Here is a 21,136-nt window from a genome sequence, read left to right on the forward strand (position 1 = left end):
GCACCACTTATTCTACAAGAGGAATGGTATTGCACATGACTTGAAATGGTATTTTTTACACAGTTTCTGCTATGTACTAAGAAATACTACAAGGTTCAGGGAGTGCTTGTTTCCCCTGATTATTCAGATTAGCTAGGAAAACTGTCAAAGGAAACAATACAAGCTCATGGCATCTTTGATTACTGATACAATTTTATGCACCCTTCCAAACAGCTTCTGTATCAATTTACTTATTCTCTTGCTGTGCTTTACTACTGTTTCAGGATGTTAGATCATTAAACCAGGTATCAGGCAGTACATACAGTACCTGGTGCTGAATTACTGGCTTGGATTTGAAATGATCCTGCAAAAACAATAGTAAAATACTATTATTATTATTATCTCATATTAATATAGTATTGGCTAAAATGTGAGAGAAGATAATACAAGTCTACTGAGCCAATATATGTAGTTATCACTTCTGGGTTTTTATATCTGGTGATCTTAAAGTCCTTAAAGATTAGATAGGAAGACAATGCCAGAAATTGACAGTTTTCTCTCAATACCTTGTTTGTTTGCTACTTGACACTGCAAAGTCTTCTTCCTGATTAGCATGTAGTCCATTAGTCAACAGAGAAAACCTGAGGAGTTTACTGGCCAATAATATTTGACAAGTAATGTTGGAATTTTAAAAACTAAGTTAAATATTAAGAATGGACTGTTGACAGTTAACACACCTTTTCAAAAAGGGTGGCTAGTAAATCTAAATAATGATTGAACTCTAAAAAGCCCATTACAGGAAGACATTCACAGAGTAATCTAAAATGAAAAAATAATTTAATCATGAAGTTATTTGTAATAAACTATGAATTAATCTGTAAATGTACTTGATTCCTCCTGTATGCCAGCTTTATAAGATAGACAGCAGGCTGGAACAACAGTAAACTTGTGTCTGGAAATCTACCCCTTCAAAACATTACCCAGTCTAGAGTAGAAATGGTCTAAAATACCTTCTGTACTCACCTAGAAGCAATAGTACAGCTGAGGAGGTACCAAGGGCTGAAATACTGTGATCCATTGGAAAATGAGCTGAGTTGCTCACTATTGTGTAATTGCTGTGATTTAACTGGCACTTTTACAGTGTCAGCAAAATAGCCAAGCAGCACTACCCTGATTCAAACATAAAACAACAAAAACCCTTCTGGTCTTGTAACTGAGGTTATGAAAAGTTAAATTTCAGCTCATGGTGATCTTGCATGGAGCCTTTGGAGTCCATAACCTACTATCATAGCTCTTACCCAGAGCTGCAGGAGTGTATGATGATGTTCCTCTCCAAGTGTCTGGCAGCTGTGAAACTCTGAAAGGAATTAGATTATAAATAAATAATTGTAAACATTATAAAAACATTAAAACATTATAAAAAAAAATTCTACTTGTTTGTCATCTTAAATATGAATTACTTGGAGCTGCTTTTGATTCTCTAGTCAGTTATTTTCTACTAATTGGCTGGCACTGTAAATTCTTACCCAATCCTCATTCCTCTACACTGAGCATTTTCTATTCTTTTTAGAATGTTTTTAGACATTTTAGACAGCAACCTACAAAATAACCTATCTCTTCATGCCTCTACCCCATTTTCCAATGTATATAGTATATAGTATAAAGTATAAAAACATAATTTCATTTTTTTCAAATAACTGATCTATGCTCATGGGCAAGAGATTGCTATTGCAGCAGGAAGGTCACTGGTGTCCTTTCATGCAGAATGTTCCTGCTTCAACAGAGGAGGAGAAAGAGAAGAAGCTGTTCCCAGGAGCTAAGAAACTTCCAGGTCCTGCTGTCAACTTGTCTGAGATTCAGAACATAAAGAGTGAGCTGAAATATGTCCCCAAAGCTGAACAGTAGCTGGAAGAAGCAGGTGAGTTAAAAACGGGTTCTCTGCATGGCTCTAGGAGAAGCAGGCTGATCCAGAAAGCTCTGTAAGTAAAAAGATGGCTCTCAATTGCTTCAGGGGACCTGGAGTTGCACCCCATCATTCAAAGAAAATATATTAGAAGTCATAGTTGGAATTTTTTTATTTCAAATATAGAACATGTTGGAGACTATATCCAATGATATATGGCACCCATCAACCAGCCTGAAGTAGTCTGTTCAGCATATTAAGTATTCAGTGTATTTGGAATATCGAAGCCACCTTAAAAATAACATGTTGCCTCATAAGCACAAGTTCCTGTTTTGTAAAATATAGAAATTGTATTTTTATGATCTAACTACAAGTGAATGTTTTACAATGCAAATAAATTTATTGCAGTGATGGACAAGCAAGTCAGTATTTTTAAAAAGCTCCTTTGGAACATTAACTATTTGATATTAATTTATTTATGTAATTCAAAGTTGACACACTAATGGTTCCATGTATTTGATCACTCAGACATACTCAGTGCTATTTGTGGCACTGAAGGACTTGCTGTGGTCCAGCACAGGAAGGACATGGATGTGTTGGAGTGGATCCAGAGGAGGGTCACAAAGGTGAAGAGAGGGCAGGAGCATCTCTATGAAAGACAGTCTGAGAGAGTGAGGGTGTTCTTCCTAGAGGAGGCTCTGGGAGGCCACCTCCCTGTGGCCTCTCAGTACTCAAAAAGGGCTGATAGAAAAAGATGAGGACAGAATTTCTAGTAGGTCTTGTTGTCATAGGATAATGAGTAATGGTTTTAAGCTTGAGGACGTTAGATTCAGACTAGATATAAGGAAGTTTTTACAATGAGGGTGGTGAAACACTGAACCAGGTTGCCCAAAGAGATGGTAAATTCCCCATCCCCATAAGCATTGAAGGTCAGGCTGGAGGAGGCTCTGAGCAATCTGGTCTAGTAAAAAAACACTCTGCTTGTTGCAGAGGTGTTGGACTAGATGACCTTTAAAGATCCCTTCCAGCCCAAACCACTATATGATTCTATGATCATTTTATTTGAAAGGAAATATTCAGCACTTCAGTGACAACATCAGAATAATTTATATTTGATTTCAATCAAGACTCATAAACCTCTGTCATTCTACATTCTGAACCTTATAGAAATTAATGATAATTTCTGTCCATTAAATTATCCTCTGATTTCCTTTGAAAAGCCTGAGTCATTAAAGATGCATCAGGCAATTTGAATGAAAACTCAGATGTACAGAGAAGTTTTAATACAAAAAAAAAATCCACCCTGGCTACAGTAAGAAAAAGATAGTCATGTCACATAATATTCACCTGAATTGTTAGTTGTGGATACTGATTGATAAATCCTTTTTATCCTGAAGAGAGGCAGAGAAGTTGAGCAGGAGAAAAACATCTGGAATTTACTGCGCAGAAACATAAATTGAAGAGCAGAGGAAAACAGAAAGCAATGCAAAGGCGTTCTGGGAATGCAGAAGTGCTAAGAACCAAGAATCTTAAAAGAAATGGTGTATAATTTGAGTGAATTACCCCAGTGTACACTGCATCATTAACTTATTTTTTATGTACAGCATAAATACGCCATTTGGAAGGAAAGAGTGTTGAGTCTTTTCTTGCTTTTACCCTGCTGTGTCATAATGGTCCTGATATTTTAAAGATGCAACAGAGTCTTTCTCTTCAGGAAACTTAGTGGAAAAAATAATATTTTGTAAATGCAACATTTTAGTCATTTCACTAAAGCACTGCCCAGAGAAATATGAATTTTTAATGTGAGGCTTTAAAGAGGTTTTTTCCTGTAAGAGATATTTCAATGTAAATTTAGCTCCATATTTATTCTCAGATGATTGCTATTTTTAACATTTAAAAGTTTTTTAGTAATTACCTTACTGAGAATCTGACAGAAACATCTAAGGCATGCTCAGATGTTCACTCTAAAGTTTTCTACAGAAGGGTCAGCAAAATAAAGGGTATCTTGAAAGCAGTGATGTTATTATGAAGTAATTTTGCCTCTGTCCTTCTTTTGATGTATTGGTTATCAGGTTCTGACAGTGATACCAATTTCTAGATTTTGGGTAGTGCAGTCACAAGTCATATCTGAAAACTTAGTTTCTACAGGTGTTGTAGGTACAGTACTCACTGGAGCCTATGAGTTTGGATGTTGATGAACTAAGCAGAACTAAGCATGTGCATTAATGAATTCCACGTAAAATTGAGTTGTAACTTAATCACACGCCACATCCAGTAGCCTTGAATGATACTAAATGTCCTGTAAGAGGACATTCATCAGATCCAGTGTTTAAGTTGTGGTCTGCAGCCTTGTATAAAATGTGATATTGTCAGAGAGCTGTTTTATGACTGATCATGCAGATCCAGAGAAGATTATCTCAGTCTGCAAGAAGTTCACACTCACATCTGCCTGATACTTAGCTCCATCTACAAGAGGGGGCTAGAGATCACCCTTTGGATGTGATGATCTCAAAAGAATGGTGAACTGACTGGTCAATAGAATATGCCTGTGCAGAGTGTGTACTTATAGAAGAGGGTGTTTGGTTTTCACAGTTTGGAGATTAATTCTCTCTTACATCAGTACTATCATCTTCTCAGATATTTGCTACTGAGGGATTTCCCTTTGATATTATTTTTTTCTTTCTTGTGGTACTCAGTAGGAAACACCTACTTGAAACAGTTAGAATAGCTCTGAATACTCTGGATAATTTCCATTATTTTGTGATCCCATACTATGATACAATAAAAAATATCAAAAGTACACTTTAACATGTCACAAATATAAAAGCTTTTACAACCACAGCAGTTGTTTCCAGCTTTACCTCCTGTATTGTCATATTTCATGGTTAGTTTCAGTAAATTGCAAGCCAACAGGATTAATTTTGTTTTAATTTTGATCCGTGTTTTCTTGCTCAGTTTAGCATGCAAACCCAGCAGCAAAAATAAGAAACCTGCAAAGCAGTAGGTTGGTTCATTATTTGCAAACCCATTCCTACATAATTTGCACTTTAGAGTAACTTCTGTTAGATATCTTTGGTCTTGCTCTTCACCAAATTAGGAAACATGAATAGACTTGCTAAGATCATAGTTGTGAGTATAACAGTTTGTGGGAGGAATGTAATTAGGGAGGTGTCATGAAGCTGGATCCACTGAAGGTCATCAAGTGCTCCTCAGTTAAGATATTCCTGTAGTCATCCCTTATGGGGATCTGGTCTATCATCTATAATTAGCTAATTAGCATACCCTACTTTAATAAAGATTTTTTTCCTTCCACACCTGTAGATGATGTGTTAGATGTAGCTAGTTTTAATATACAATGTTATGATTCATTCCCCTTTTCTCCATCTACAATTTTTTTTTCTGCTCCCTTCACACCTGGACATTTCTACATTCACAGCAGTGAAGCATATGCAAAATAAAATAGTTGCAAAATATCATACACTAAAAACATATTCCCTATTGAATAAGTAATGGTAGGAAACATTTAGTTTGTGACAAATGGACCCTGCTGTGGCTGAGATTTATTGCGGACTGTTGTGATATCTCATGTGCTAATTAGTATGGTGGTTGTACTTGAAAATGGGCCTGAGCACAAACTGGCATTTCACCTGGGAATATAGATAATGACAGCCAGTTACTTATGCAAATCATGTTTGTTCTTCATTCTGTATCCCTTCAACTTTTGTGTCCTGAGGTGTGGAGGGCTGTGTAACCAATCTTTTTATGGTGAAGGGCCATGGAGTCTATGGACATGGGTTTCAGAGGACCTAAGCCTTCAGCTAAAGTGGTCTAGTCCTTTCCTCTTGATGATGACTTAGTGGAAGAACTTCTCAAAAGGCAAAAAGAGAAATTTACTGTCTTGAAGTTACAAAAGAGTCTGTCATGGACATAAGGGCAGCACTGCCAGCACTGTGTTCTGGTTGTGTTTGGAGAATGGAATTGTCAGGGTCCCCATCACAATGTTGATGATATGGTCTCTCACCGTCTGATGCAGTACTTGCAGATAAATTGTTGTCTTTACCTGTAGCTCTACTGGGGAGGGTGGTTTGATTGCAGAAGATTGTTCTGTTGTCAGGTTACAGAAGCAAGGGAACTGTGTTTTGAAGGCTGAAGATCTAGGAAAACTTTCTAGGGCAGCTTAGCCTTTGCATTATGCAGAGAATACTGCCCCACATAAAATGAGAAATCTTTATCAGCAGAGCAGCCTCTGAGATTGGCATCACTTGGAGAAGAAGGGAAAAAACCTCTAACGGAAGTCCCTCAGGGAATAAAGGTCTTATATCCATACACACAAGATGCTCCTTGGTGTTGCTATTAATTATTTACACAAAAAATTTGTTGATTAGCCTAGGGTAAAAATGCACATTATAACTTTGCCCACTAAAGATTTAATTACAGTTTCCTGTTATATATTGCTCTTAAGCTGCCCCTCAGTTAACAGCAGCCATTTACCTCTCCTGGTGTCCCTGCTCTGACACACAGTTTAGTGTTTGCATCTTATTCCTGTGCTCATATGGATCAGAGGGGGACAGTTAAACTGCAGTACATTTACAAGCAAGGTTATTGGTTTTTTCTCCAGAAACACAACAGTGCTTTGCTAGTAGAGGAACTCTGACATGCTGTGAGCCCTTGAAAGAGCACTGCAGTTTTAGAAAAATGTGTTCATATGACTGAGTCCCAGCAGCCAAATTTTGTGTGAGAGATGGGAATCCTGCATCCAGAGGATGCCGAGGTAGGTCAGGAAATAAAATCTCCTGGAGTGGGAACTATGGGGTGAAGAAGGAGGATGTGCATGAAGAATTTCTTCAGGACCCTCCTGCCAAAGTCAGAGGGATCATGGGGGGATCTCCTCAGTGTGCATAAATGCATAAAGGCAGGGTGCAAAGAGGACAGAGCCAGGCTCTTCTTGGTGGTGCCAGTGACTGGACATCCTCCAACATACTCACTGTGTGGCCTCTGTTAATTTCAAAGTGCTTCTTGTCTTCTTCTATCTATGGTTTCCTATCATCCTGCTGTTCTGGATTCAGAACTTTCAGGCCAGCAGCACTCAAGGATTTCATGGCCAGCCATCAATTTTTGTCAGGTCCCTTCTTCTTGTAAAATTGTCCTAAGAAACTAGGTAGTTGAAGGCTTGTAGGATTTTTAATAGCATATTGAAAGTTCCAGGTTTTTTGAGTCTACTTAAGATGTGCTTTCAGACATTAAAACAGAAGAGCTGGAAGTTTCTTTTCAAAGAGAAAAAAATGTCCAGGACATCATTTAGTATCAGAGGAACCTTTGTAATATGTTATTCCTCAAGCAAAAAAAAAAAAACCAAAAAAAAAACTTACTGAAGTTTTTGTGATCAGAAAAAATTTAGTTGTCATGGTTTAACCCCAGCCAGCCACCAGGTACCACACAGGCACAGCACTCACTCTCCCACCAGTGTTGGGAAGAGAATTGGAAGGGTAAAAGTGAGAAAACACATGGGCTGAGATAAAAACAGTTTAATAGGTAAAGCAAAAGTCATGCAAGCAAGCAAAGGAAAACAAGAAATTAATTCACTGCTTCCCAAGGGCAGGCAGGAGTTCAGTCTTCTCCAGGAGAGCAGGGCCTCATGGCACATATCAGTGACTTGTGAAGACAAATACCACCACTCCAAACATCTCCTCTTCCTCCTTCTTCCCTCTGCTATAGGCAGATCATGATGCCATACAGTCTGGAATATCCCTTTGGACAATTGGGGTCACCTGTCCCAGCTGTGTCTCCTCCCAACCTTCCACACACTCCCAGGCCCTCACCAGCTTGGATGTGGGAAAAGCAGAAAAAGCCTTGGCTCTCTGTAAGAACTGCTCAGCAATAACAAAAACATCTCTGTATTACCAGCCCTGTGTTAGCGTAAATCCAAAATTTAGCCCCATACCAGCCACTGTGAAGAAAATTAACTCCACCCCGGCAAACCAGCACAATTTTCTCTAGTGCAGCCTGCAGCTGTCCATCCTTAATTGAGTCTCTGCCCCAGCACAGTGCTGTGGTAAGCCCCAGAGCATCAGTCCTCTGCAAGTCAAGGAGAGATTTCCTTCCCACTCTCTAACTGAATTGTGGAAGAGAGAGGGGAGAACAGACTGGAGAGAGTTTGCTTTCTAGAGGCCTAAGAAAGCTTGAAGGCATATGCAAGGAGGTTAATTTTGCCAAGTAAAGAACAGGACATATTCTTATAAAGCACATATGCTTCTACATAAACTAGTTAGGAAAAGATTATGCTTTGTGATTTTGAAAACTGACTAATAACTTCAAAACAAACACTGAAGAATCAGAAAACATTTTGCTTCAAAGCAAACTACAAGAACAGATGCTTGTATTTTTTCAAAACAAAAAATATGAAAAAAAAGTCTTTTATTTCCAAACTGTATATTCAAGCAGAGCTTTTTTAAAAATCATTATTACTGCAAGAGACAAGCACAAAGTAAAAACGAGAGAAGAAGTCTCTCCTAATTTTTAGAAGATGAGCATGTTACTGCTCTATCTACACCATACATAAGAGAGCATGCAGACGTGTGGAGATGAACAGGCCTCTACACACAGCCAGGAGAAATGTCTTCATTGAGCCTCTCCCTGTGAAACACTAATGCCCTTAAAGTAATAAGGTATTTTCAATCCTAGCAATCTCTGCTCTGTTCTCAAGTGAGAACCATTTCTGGAAGAAAGGTCCAAGAGTTTTGCTTGAAACTTGAAAATTTTCATAGGTCACTGCTATTTAATAACTGCTTCCCTGAGGTCATTCTGTTGATTACTTAGTCCTGAACATCTGTTAGACTCTTTATAAAATAACCCCTCTCTTTTAATTGGTGCTGTCCATGACAGATATTCATAAAAAATAAACTTTACACTCAGTTGCCTGGGTGAGATGCAATTTCTGGGGTGACATTCCTCAAAAGAAGCTCAGAAAGGCAGGAGGCCTCCTGAAGATACCAGATGTTGAGGGATCAGTGAAGTGTGAAGAGCAAATACAGCCAGCAGACTTTTTCTTGCTTATCTCTGCTAGATGTGTTAAGAGTTAGCCCATGAACTACAGCATCCAACAACAGGTACCACTGGAATGTACTCCTCTTGGAAATCTCAGAACAGGATATCAGGAATCCCTGAAACTTCAGTTATTTGCTGTGTGAACAGGTCCAAGTTCAGAGAGCTTGGAGAACAAGGAGAAGGTCCTGTGACTTGAAAGACACCTATCCCAAGTCATATGCGTATAAATCCACGCAGAACTAGTTGTAAGCAGGGAACTGTGGGCATTAGAAACTGGAGAGCAGGAACAAGATCATACTGATCACTGTTAGGGAGGTATGAGTGAGATGAGAGCAATGTTGTTCCTGGGAACTGTCCTGCCAGCATTAGGTATGCCTGGAGCAATCAGACACTGTAATGACAGAAATCACCAGAAACACAAAATAATAAGCAATTCCAGACATTCCCACCTTATACAGCTCAAAATGTGTTCAGCACAAGGTTTTCAAGTGCTACATCAGAGTGAAAAGGCTAACTGCTTTGGAATACATGAAGTGTGACTTCCCACGTTAGTAACAGCTCAGATAGTTTTATCAAATCTACATAAATTGTAGCCAATTAAGCTGACAGTATGATCTGAAATATCTCAGCTCTGATGTGATAATCAAATGAATTTTTTTCTAAATTTAGTGCCTCATCATTTTGTTTTATAGTTTTTATTCATTTCATTTGATAGAAGACTACCTAATTATGTTCCCACAGCCTTGTGCTTAAAAACCACATAAATTACTGCATTACTGCACTTTGTCATCTCTTGCAGAACTGGCTTGATGTGGCATGAGCCTTGTGACCGCTGTCCAGGAGCAGGCCAGCTACAAGTGTCCCAAGCCCTGCTTTGTACTCAGGACTACACCTGCTTCAGCCACCAAATTGCTCCTGGTGTGCCTTCTGTTGAAAAATGTACCTCTTTAAGTGCTGAGGCTCTGTCTGTTTCACCCTTGTTTGCAAATTTCTTCAGAGAATAACATTTTGCAGTGTTTGAGTTCACTGTGTGTAGGTAGAACATTGTATGTAGGTATAGCTCACCATGACACTGATCCCAAGATCCGTTGCCCCACCAGCAACGCTGGTTTGAGGAATTACTAGGCTTCCGATGTTGTTGGGTTTTGCTGACCCTATCTGCTGCTGGTTTAACCTCCTAATTCCCTTTTGATTTGCCAAAGGAGTCTCAAATACACTGTATTTTCATGTGAACAAAGGACACAGCATAAATGAGCATTTTCCTTTGAAATATCTATTAGTTTTACTCTCAGTGTTGGTCAAATTTATTTTTCAAATTTGATTTGCTGCAGGCTGTAGCTAGCTAAGGGGAGACTCAGTTGAACTAACCTTTACTTCATCTTGGGAACAAGTCTAATGCCTGTTTTTCCTCCTGCTATTTACTGGTTATAACAGTAGGGCTGTATTTGTTTCTGACTGCAATTGGCTGAGGTTCATATACAGACATGGGTTCCATAAAAGCAGAATAAAACTCTCAGTCTTGGTGTTCAGAACTTACTCCCCAACCTTGGTAAAGCTGATGTAGCATTGCTTTTAATTTAATAATTCAGTTATTCAATGGATAAAAGAAATAAATGGAGTCCTCCAGCCTTTAGATCTCCCGGGTCTTTGTTCTCATTTATTGCCTCGGAGCACACCTTGTCTTGAAATTGCTGTTACTCCTACGTGAATTTGCAGAGCCTTTCAGGGCACAGAAAAGCAATCTTGGAGCAAATAATGGTTGTGGCCGTGGATGCACTTAGGGAAGGAGGGCGCTGGCCGTGCTTGCCCTGCTTCCCAGCAAATGAACCCGGAGGAGCGAGGCCGCGTCCGCAGCCCCGGCAGCAGAAATGCTGCTGTGCACCAGGGCAGAGCAGGGCTGCTGAAATTGCTTTTACTGAGGAAACATCAAAGGACAAAAAGCTTCCCCCAAAGCCAAGCTGCTCGTGTTCTGAGGGAAGGATGATGACAATAACTGGATATTGCTGTTTCAAAGCTTTGAAATGTGCTGCCTTTATACAGAGGATGAAACCAACATAAAAGTATGTACTGAAATGGAGGAAAATGTATATCTAAAGACTTAAAACAAAATATTTGAGCTAAAATAGGCAGGATACAGGGGAAATTCAGTTTTTCTGTGTTTACAAATCACATTGCTCTTGAGTGCAGTATCCTTCCCAAAGATTGTTAAAGATGGGATAGAGTATGTCCTCTGCTAAAATTCATGAAGGATTTCAGACCTCTATTAAATACTTAATGAAGGATCTCAAACCTTTTCATTTTGAATTTCTCAATTTCCTTGATTTTGTGGTTTTGTCTGAAAATATTTGAATTGATCTGTCTCTTCAGGCTTTGAATAGAAGCTTTTATTTTTGAAAAATATGTAATATTTCTGTCTTTTAGTTCTCAATAAAAGAAGAGCTCTCTCTGTGAAGACGAGGCATATTTTCAGTTTTTCAGTCCATTTTGCTGAAAGTAAAGTGAGTCTGGATGGGTATATCACACATGTACCCTTTTTTAAGTTTAAGCCCTTGATTAAAAAGATAATGAATAATGTAGAACTGCATCTCTTTCTGCTTTCTATATGCTTCTGAAATTTTTATTCTGGAACAGAATTGATATGCTAACATACATGTGAGTAATTACTCTGGGGCAAATTAATTCTGCAGCTAAGTTTTGTCTGTCTCCAGTTACTACAGTTTAACACATCAGTAGACAACACTCGAGCCACTGCTGAGCTCATGGGTGCTTCAAAGTCTGTCACAATCCATGTTTGTGTTCTGCCTTACATGTGCAGAGAACAAGAACCTGGCCAAACCTGGCCACAGAACACCACTCTTGACAAGGAGTAGCTTTCTGGGCCATGCCCAAGTGTGAAGTTATCTGCAGTTTGGTTGACTTTATAAAAACCTGAGCATGATGAGCGATCAGCTCCAACTTTTTCAATGCCTTGTTTAAATAGACACCATAGTGAGGAGTGGAGGCTGGCTCAGGGAAGCTTGTGCTGACCTGGGGTTAAAAGCCTCATTTTTTGAGCTAAAGATCGACCATCCTTCAGCAAAGTTGAGTCCTCGGGGCTCCATCTGCATTTTTGGCATCTGATTTTTGGCATCTTAGCCATTTTTGTCAAGGCAAACCCATAGTTTGAAAATCATGTGCAATGGCACTAGAGCACCTTGAGCCAATGGAGCATTCCTTCACATCCTCAGCAGTGTCTGGAATGTTGTTAACAGCACATGGACCAGATCCATGCTGGGCAAAATGATGCTGCAGCTCCAGATAGCCCCCAAGGATGGCAGAACAGCAGATTGCACTGCTGTGTTCTGAGCTGTCTCAGAGGGACACTTCATCTCTGTGTCTCCCAGTGCTCCCTTTGCCATGGAGGTGATTCTCTGCATGACTTACAGAGGGAACAGCTGCCTGAACTCCAGCTTCTGTAAACACTTACTGGCTCGCTGGCTTCATCACAAAAAAGGGAGCTGAAGTGCCTCAGAGCCTGAGGGCAGGCAGGCAGGAGTGGAGGACAGTTGGCCCACATGATGGCACTGCCTTTGCCTCAATTGCTGTATCCCAAGGGATGGATGAAGGCCAGCATTGTCCTCCCCTGCCAGGGTGCTCTAGCACTGCTAGATAGATAGATTGCAGGGATAAGTCCTGATTCCTCCCAACAGGAAATTGGCTGTAAAGAGATGTACAAGGTTGCAGAGAGAGGAAAATGGAGGTAGAGAGTCCTGTCTCACCCACAGTCCTCAGTGCCTCTGATCACACGGGTCCCTTCTGAATTTCTGCCCTGCAGAAACCCACGCTTCTGCCATCTCAAGAAGACGGTTTTGCATGTGCTGTTACAAATCCTTGAGACACTTCTGCAAGCAGCATGGTGAAGCTTGTGTGGAAAGCTGTTTAGACATAGCTAACAGGAAAAAAATGAAAACAATCAGATTTTTTCCCCTGGGGCTTCAGCAATGTCCTCAGTCAAGGCAGGAGACATTTCCCATCACCCTGAATAAACAGTGTGAACTGTTTCCTCCAGATATGCTCCAGCTTCTTTAAAAGCAAGTAGAAAAATTTGCAAACATGCAAGAGAAGGGATGTGCTGGTGGCCCCTCCTTTCTGCCTTGGCTCAGTGATTATCACACATACACAGCCAGGAAAGCATGAATAAACCAGGTCAGGTCCTTGTTTGCCTCAAAAGGATTAAAACCCACAATTCTTGCTTCCCTGGAGTCTGCAGACTACCTTGGCAAGGGAGCCCTTTCTAGACTTCAAGCTAAAGCTCAGCTTCTATGCAGAAATGAATTAAAATTAATCTGTAGACAAGTCAGCCTGATGGCAGCTTATCAATGTGGAGCTCAACTGGCAGTAAGGAAACTTGCTTCCATGTGCCTTAGCCTGTGTATTGCTGTGTACCTTGTCTAAAGGCTAATTTATGTAGCAACAGTCTCCTCAAGCTGTGATTTGAAAGAAACCAGGGTGGCTGCTGCTGTGTTTTTGTAGTCTGGTGCAGGTGCTGAGGAGGACAATCTCAGTGGAAACCCACCAAGCTTCTGGGTGCTGCTCAGGTTTACACGTCTCCCATCACGTACTCAGATGAGCAGGGTTATTTATACTCAGGTCACTTTAGATGGGCATGAGCACAGCTTGAGGTTATGGTGTAGCTGGCTCATGGTTTTCAGAACCACAGTTTTGGATTTAAGTACCTGCATCCCATTTGCAACTGAGGCATCCCAAATTGTTGTGACTGTCCTCCAGTGGTAAGGAGCTCAACCCCAAAGTCACTCAGTGGGAACTGCATTCATAAATCGCTTAAGTGCATCTCAAAATCACACTCCAAATTTGAATCTTCAAACTGCATATTGCTGACTGCTAAGAGTGAATGGGGCTCTGTTTCTCTGCAGTCAGATCCAGCAGCTGTGCTGGTTCAGCTGTGTGGGTGCTCCAGCAGGAGCTGCTGCACACGTTCTAAGAGGAGCCTTTCTACTGAGATGAGCAAAGGAAGTCTTTCCCACAGAAACTGTAGATCATGCCCATGCAAATTCAAAACCAAAATATAATTGGTCTCTGGTGCCTGTTTTTTAATAGCAGGTGATTCCTCTCAGCTTTTCCTTCTGTTTCTCTATGGAAACATATTTTTTTTTCCTTTTCAATTTGTTTAGTCAAAAAACAATTTTCTGTTTTGAAACATGGTGCCCTGAGAAAGCTTAGTTCTCCCATATGTCTTCCAGTCAATCCCAATAACTCATTTCTAAATGCTCACCTGTCACAGATTGTAAATCAAGTATTAACAGGACAGGCAACATGTTGTAACACTTTCATTTACATTTTGAAGAAACCTGTCTATTCCTTGGCAAAAGATGGGTTTACATTTGAAACGCTAATAAATGACAAAATCTTATAAACACAACATATATATGTGTGTGTGTGTATATATATATATGTATGTATGTATGTACTGGTTACTGATGTGAAAAAAACGTGTACTGTAGATTTAAGTATCAAATATAAAGCTACTTTTCCACAGACAAACTGGCCCAGTACCTGCAGTAGCTTTGAAGAAGTGAGGTAATGTGAAGAATTGAGCAGATCCTGCATGGAGCAGATGTCAGATACACGGTTTTCTAATGCAGTCAGTAACGTGTCAAGTTAAATTAACAGCCTGTATATGATGTCTTGGCTTCATGCTTTTCCATCTCTGAGGAGATCCTCTGGGTTAGGTGCAAGACGGCTGTCAGATTTCCAGAGCTGATTAAGAACTCTCACTTTGCCGTGGCAAAGGAGCCATAAAACCTAGGATGAGATTTAAATATGCAGAAGAGGCTGCGGAGAATGTGGGTTATGGAAAAACTATGCTGGGGTTTGAGTTGGCAATCATTTTCTTACCACCCTTTCCTTTTCCTCCCATTTGCTTTATTTTTCAATATATTTTGCTTCATACAAAGTGCTAAGAATTTCAGGAAAAGTATTTTCAAAATGCACAGACACCACTAAGTCTCAATTTAAATGTATAGAAAATAAAACCACAGCCATCTTCTGTCTTATCTCCCTCATACTTGCAGGGATGTGGCCATTGTCTCAGGCCCTCTCCTTTTATTGCACGTGCCAGAGTTATATTGAAAGAAAACAGGTGGATGATTAGTACCACGATTAATCACAGTTCAGTTGTGCTGTGATATTATCTGTAGGCATATCAGATGTACACTATATTTATATGGAGCAACACTCACTCATACATTATGAATTCTGTGAGAGGAAGCCATATGACCAGGAGAAAGTAGCATTTTTAGAAACTGTAACTAGCACAGAGAGTCAAATGTGGGTTATTTGCAGTACAGACTGGGCAGAAGAGACAGAACTCATGATGAATAAATTGGATATTGCTGCCCAAATAGAGATAGCTGAGATTTCTATTTTCTTTCTTGGAGAGGAGCCTCTTCTCAGTGTCTTCAAGATTACAGATCTTGCTGCTAATGCACTGAGAACAGAGAAATCAGTCTGAGAGAGCTTAGGGATAGGGATTGCTTCAGGTTTGGCAGCACTTGGCTGGCCCCAGCCCCAACACCCCCGTGCTGCCCATCACTGTTCCTGCAGTGGAGCTGTACTGAGGAGCCACTCCTCAGTTCACAGTTGAGAAGTAACCTCCCCTGCCTTCAGAGCCCAGCAAGGACCACTAAATGTCACTTCAGCTGACTGGGATCTCTGCGTACATCTCTTTCAGTAGCAGAGCAACACACAACAGTGCGTATTGCTCTCACAGAGCTTCAAACTGTCCAGGTGCCCATGATATTCCTGAAAAGTCCTGGAAGAGCCCAAGCTACAGCAGAGGCTCCTTTCAGGTTCCTTTCCTGAGGCTTCCAAACAAACACAGATCCTGGCAAAGCCCTCGCCAGTGTTCAGGTCTAGGATGCTTCTGAAGTGAATTGTCTTTGTAACTTTAATTGCAGTTTAGTTTTAAAGTGAGGAGCACATCAGGCAGCAGCAGGGGAGCCTCTGCAGGATGATCCCTCCTCCCCAGGGTGGCAGGTTAAGGGGCAGCAGCCCTCTGCTCAAAAAGGGTCTGTAGAGGTTACACTCCTGCATTCTTTTCCTTTTACTCCAATAGCAGAGGCAGGTAGGTTGTGCTGCTGCCATTCTGTGTTTCCCTGGCTACCACAGAAATGTGGCTGTTTTACTTTCCCCAGCCTCTTCTCAATAGTAATGTAAAGGAACAGTGTGTCCTTCAGCTGCTTCAGCAATCTGAAGTGCTAAAAATGCAGAAGATTCTCTTCTGACAGTCTTTTGTCTTCTTGTGCTTCTGGGTTTGCCATTAATAAAGGCTATATTTTTCCCAAGCATTAGTTTTCAAATGAATTGTGATTTTGTCAACTCTATTCATATAATGATTTAGTAGAGAACATTGCCCTAAGGGTTAATGGTGAATCAAATTTATTTACATTGTTGATTGTTGGTAGGATGTGGGTTTGTGATTATTTTTTTTTATTATTATTATTATTATTTTGTGATTAGAAAAAAGGGTGGGGAGTAACTGTTACAGTGAGATAAATCCCAGTCAAAACATGTCGGTAAATACTGCATTGTGGCAGTAACTCTTCAGGGAAACTAGAGGGCAAGCTTCTAAAGTACTTTGAGCTCTCTAAACCTGCAATTAAGTATCTCCTCAGGTTCCCGAAGAAACACTAAGTGCCTCGCTCCTAGGCGCTTGCATGTTTAATCAGCTAAATGCTTTCAAAATACTGCCCTGGGAGGGCTCAGGAAGCCTGCTGCATAAAAATAATAGTCATTGCTGTGTGTCAGCATTCAGACAGCTCCTATTGTAAGTCTGTTGATTATTATACCCAGTATAACTGAGCTGTCTTTTGCATATCCCTCTGTTTGTCTCAAATTTTCATGCTGTGAATTGTGTCTTATTGTGCACTAAATATCACTGTGGGCCAAATAGGGTTTTATTATTATTGGTATCATTATTGTTTTATGTGTGAGTACTGCTTAGCATCTACATGGGGCTTGGCTTCTGACCCATCCATAAAAATAATTTTGCACTTCCTGTGGGTCAGTCTGTGAGTCTGGGAGAAACTGGGCATACAGCTCATTTTAGAGGTTGTAGCTGTCAAAATGAATCTTGAAGGGCAGCATTAAAGTGTTTGGCATCACACACCTGAATGAAGGTGCAGATCAATGTGGCAGGAGGCTGAGATGAGGCAGAGGCTGTGGAACCAATTTGGGAATGCCAAGTTTATGTTATACTGCAGATTTGGGCCTTTAGCTGAACCACAAGGGAGCAGGAAAAGCTGTGGTTAAATCATACTATTTACAGTTTAAAAAAATAGAATATTTCTTCTCTGATCGGGGGAACCTATGTCCAGCAGCTTCTGAATGTTAAGAGTGTTGAGCAGGGATTAGGGTTTTTGAGTCTGTCAGACCTGAAATTGCTGACCCTTGGAAGCCCCCAAAGTCAAAGAGCAGCACCAGCCTCCTGGGCATAAAAAACTGGCCAGATCAGTCATGTTCAGTGTTCCATGTTTCATCAGGAGAATTGCTGAAAGCAAAATTTTTCCATAAAAAGTTATATTTTCAAAGCACAAAACTTTCCCAGTGGAGAAATGTTCCATCAGAAAAATGTTGGACCATTTTGACTCTTGGCATACTCTAAGGTACAAAAACTCATTGCATTTTAAATAACTTTCAGCAGCCTCAGCCCATGCCAACTCTCAAGCAACAAATCAAGCAAACTTGGCTTTTTCTCCAGTAATTATCCAACCTGATAATTCCCTTGTCATTTCACCCTTTTGCTTCACTGAATGAAGAAAGGGTGTGTTTGCAGTACACCAAGATAGTTTGCTTCTATTTTCATTGCCCTGGAACTTGAAATTCATAAAAAGTCATTATATAAATATTTATATAATTTTAATCCCAAAGTAAGCATATAGATCAGAAACAACCCCCAAAATCAATTACCTTTAGGATACACATGATCAGACTTTGTTTTTATAAAACTTTTTTTTTTAACATAGTCATTTCTAAAATCAACATTAAATGTGCCTATTTTTCAGGGACAAACATAAAACGAAGTTTGAACACATGGCTTTAAAAAGTCTAACCAGTCAACACTCAGTGCTTACACCTTTCTTCTCAACCATTAGAGCTGCATGAAAATGGAAAGTATTTACAGTAAAAAACGAGTGGCAGAGCTAGGATCCTGGACAATATGGGAATTCTTATGGGTAATGAAATAAAAATCTTCAGACAATATTAAAGTCAGAAAGGAAGTGAAAAATCAGGCAGTATGGAATCTAAGTGAGTGTTTATGTGTTTGTCATTGCACATGAAATTAACATACTGTACAGTCTGCCTTATATTGTGTTGCCTGAATTTTATGATTCATAACAATTTTCCTCATACCATCTTGTAGCTATAAAACAAGCACAGCAATGCTGAATCATCTTTTGTACATACCAGTATGTTTCTGAAGTAGCCTACCTCACTTTAAGTATAGGGGAAAGAAAACTTGGTATTGATGCCTTAATATTTGAATATGAATAACCACTATTAGGCTTCGTGTTCAGTCCTGACTGATTAACTGATGCTTATGTGAGTCATTTATCAACTCAATATTATTTTAATATGTGCTTTCTAACATTAAGTTCTTCAATTTTTTTGTAAAAGAAAAAGCCATTGACTCCACAAAAGTCATCTGTCAACAAAGATCAATGGTGCTTTAGAAATGCCATTAGTGAGGGACTCCATAGGAATCAGCAGCATGCCAAATACTTCACTTTCCACAGTCTTTGTCCCTGCAGTGCTACTATCTCTGGCAAAAAAAACCCCAAACATTCTTAACCTTTGGCTTACCATTTTTTAATTTAAAAAATGCAAACAATATTTAAACACTCCTCTGTTTGTGAAAACCATGCAGACACGAAGCAGTGTTGCTTAGCACTGGGGTGTGTCTCTGGAGAAAATTCCAGGAGTTTTAAGTGGCAGTCAGCATGACAATAGCAAAAGACAGGAGCATTCAGGTGTGAAATCATAGAACCTTTCCAGCAGCAGCATTTTGCTGTGTGATAGGTTGCATTTGGATTTGTGAGAATGTTTCATACATAATTTCGGGTAAAGCTTTAATATTTGATTGGAGACCCGGCACAAATGAAGTGCCAGTGTGAAAGAAGTCCAAGGCCAGTGCCTTCCTCCAGAATCTCTTTTGTGCAAAACAACTTGAAAATCATTGCTCATAATTTAATTATGTAGCACAGTTGTGCATTTTAGAGTTCATATGGCATGAGCTGGCACCATCTTGAGGGTGATAGCCCATCCCTAGAATGGCTTTTATTGCACTGTTTCAGGGACTACAATAAAACTGCCAAAAGGATTTGCCTGGAAGAGTTTACCCTACCATAAAAATGTCAGTAAAATTAACATCATCTTTCTCCAAACTTCAGCCTCCCCAAATCGAATATTTTTCTAGAAAAACAAAACTGGGTGGCCTGAATTTTCCCAGAATATCACAGAATATCTGGGGATGCTCAATTTCCTGAGAATGAATCCAAATTCTTAAACTAGATCAGGCACTTGTGTCATGCAGCTTTGATTTGTTAGATTTCTAGCTCTCTCTCCACCCCAAACACCAGTTCTAAGTACTTGCAACAGCTGCTGCTCAGCAGCTTCAAACCCTTGATGCTCTGGGTCTGGTGCAGACATGCACCATTAAGATCATTGTGGAATTTTACAGTCCAGGCTACTGGAGGATTTAAAGGCTGGGAGATGCCTCACCAAACCTCCTTCTGTGCCAGGCACAGATCTTGGGTCTCTGTGCTACCACGGGCTGCCAGGAGAGCAGGCAGCAAGGGTAATGCTTCTGGTGGGTCCCCTCACGATCCAGCTCGAAGGCTGTGGCCCCTACACTCACAGGCTACTTTTGAAGCAATGCAGGAATTCCGTGTTTTAGCTGTGCAGTAATCTGAGCAGGTTTGATCCAGGTTACCGGTTCGGTACCAGGAATTGTGCTCTTGCCTTTTACCTCAGCTGCAGACACCTCTGAGGTATTTTCCCCACGCCATCTCTGTGGTGGGCTGCCAAGTGCTGACCACAGGGAGCCTCTGCAGCAAGAGCCCTCACTGCCATATACATTTTCTCCTAGCTGGAAACTTTGTTTTCAGAGACATGCCCTGGCTGAGAAACCCCAGTCAGGCAATTAACTCTCAGAGGGTGCATTTCATATTGCATCACCACTCTCGTACAAGAAAGATGTCCCATTGTTTTAAATGTCACAGCGTTTTTTGACTTCCTCTTTTAATATTTTTATTGTTTACTTAGTTTTTGTTTGTTTGTTTTTCTGTACTGAACATTTTACCAATCATTATTTTATTTGTATTAGTGCTTTGTCTGGTCCCTTCTGTATAGATCTTTGTCTTGTAGACATCTCTATTACCAGTCCATAAGGGCTCCTAGCAACCTCTTCTTTTTCGTGCTATTCCACCACCCAGGTGAGTTGCTGCTGGCTATTTTCCACCTTGTTCCTGCAAGCAGCTGAGTGGTTTTGGTTATCATTGGAGAAATCAATAGGATTTGTTGCACTTCAAAGGAGGTAATAAACACTTTGCAGGATCAGCCATTATACTTTGGCTTCCTTACTGATGAATTTGCTACAATGATAATTACTGAAGTTTCACTGTCTGCTGATATGGGGAATGAAAATTAAATTCAACTGAACTGTCCAAGAAATCCCTCTCTAATCTCACTAACATAAACTTTTTGCTACTTAAGCTCTTTGAGTCACTTGGCTTCATTAACAGAATATTTGGGTGTACTTGCTGCCATGGTCAGGATGATACCTGACAACAATAACCAAGTTCTTGAGTGATGCCTACACTGGAAACAAATGCTTTTTAATGCAGAGTTTGTATAGGTGAATGGGAGCCACTTAACATAAATTCAGAGAACAATTTCCCCTATACTGATAAATAATTGCAAAGGATAATAATTGTAGGCACACACCTGCATGGACTTGGCAGAGTTTACTAAAGTGCTAGAAAGGAAAAGCTTTTTTTTTCCCTCAGAAGATGCTAATTTAAAAGGTAGAAAGTGCTGCAGAATAGTTCTCATTAGCAGAGGTAAAAAGAGCCACTGCTGCTCCTTATCAACAACTTTTATCTCATCATATGGTATATGCTGCTTAATCTTTGCTCATGATTATGAATCACA

General features: G+C 40.1%; 1 protein-coding gene across 5 annotated transcripts in view; it reads left to right on the top strand.

Moving 5' to 3' along the window:
* The window catches only part of SMPX (small muscle protein X-linked), a 38,944-nt gene that overhangs the window by 10,510 nt on the left and 7,298 nt on the right, over window positions 1–21,136 (top strand). For 3 of the 5 annotated variants that reach the window (XM_023918488.2, XM_023918491.2, XM_023918492.2), the window contains one exon: window positions 1,744–1,897. In XM_023918488.2, coding sequence (XP_023774256.1) covers window positions 1,744–1,884 — 141 coding nt within the window. In that variant the 3' untranslated portion in view covers window positions 1,885–1,897. Of the gene's footprint in view, window positions 1–1,743; window positions 1,898–3,279; window positions 5,942–9,725; window positions 10,560–21,136 lie in introns of those variants that run through there. The other 2 variants (XM_023918489.2, XM_023918490.2) reach the window with 2 other exon arrangements.

Source organism: Cyanistes caeruleus, chromosome 3, assembly GCF_971803275.1.
Source record: "Cyanistes caeruleus chromosome 3, bCyaCae1.hap1.1, whole genome shotgun sequence".
Taxonomy (NCBI): Eukaryota; Metazoa; Chordata; class Aves; order Passeriformes; family Paridae; genus Cyanistes; species Cyanistes caeruleus.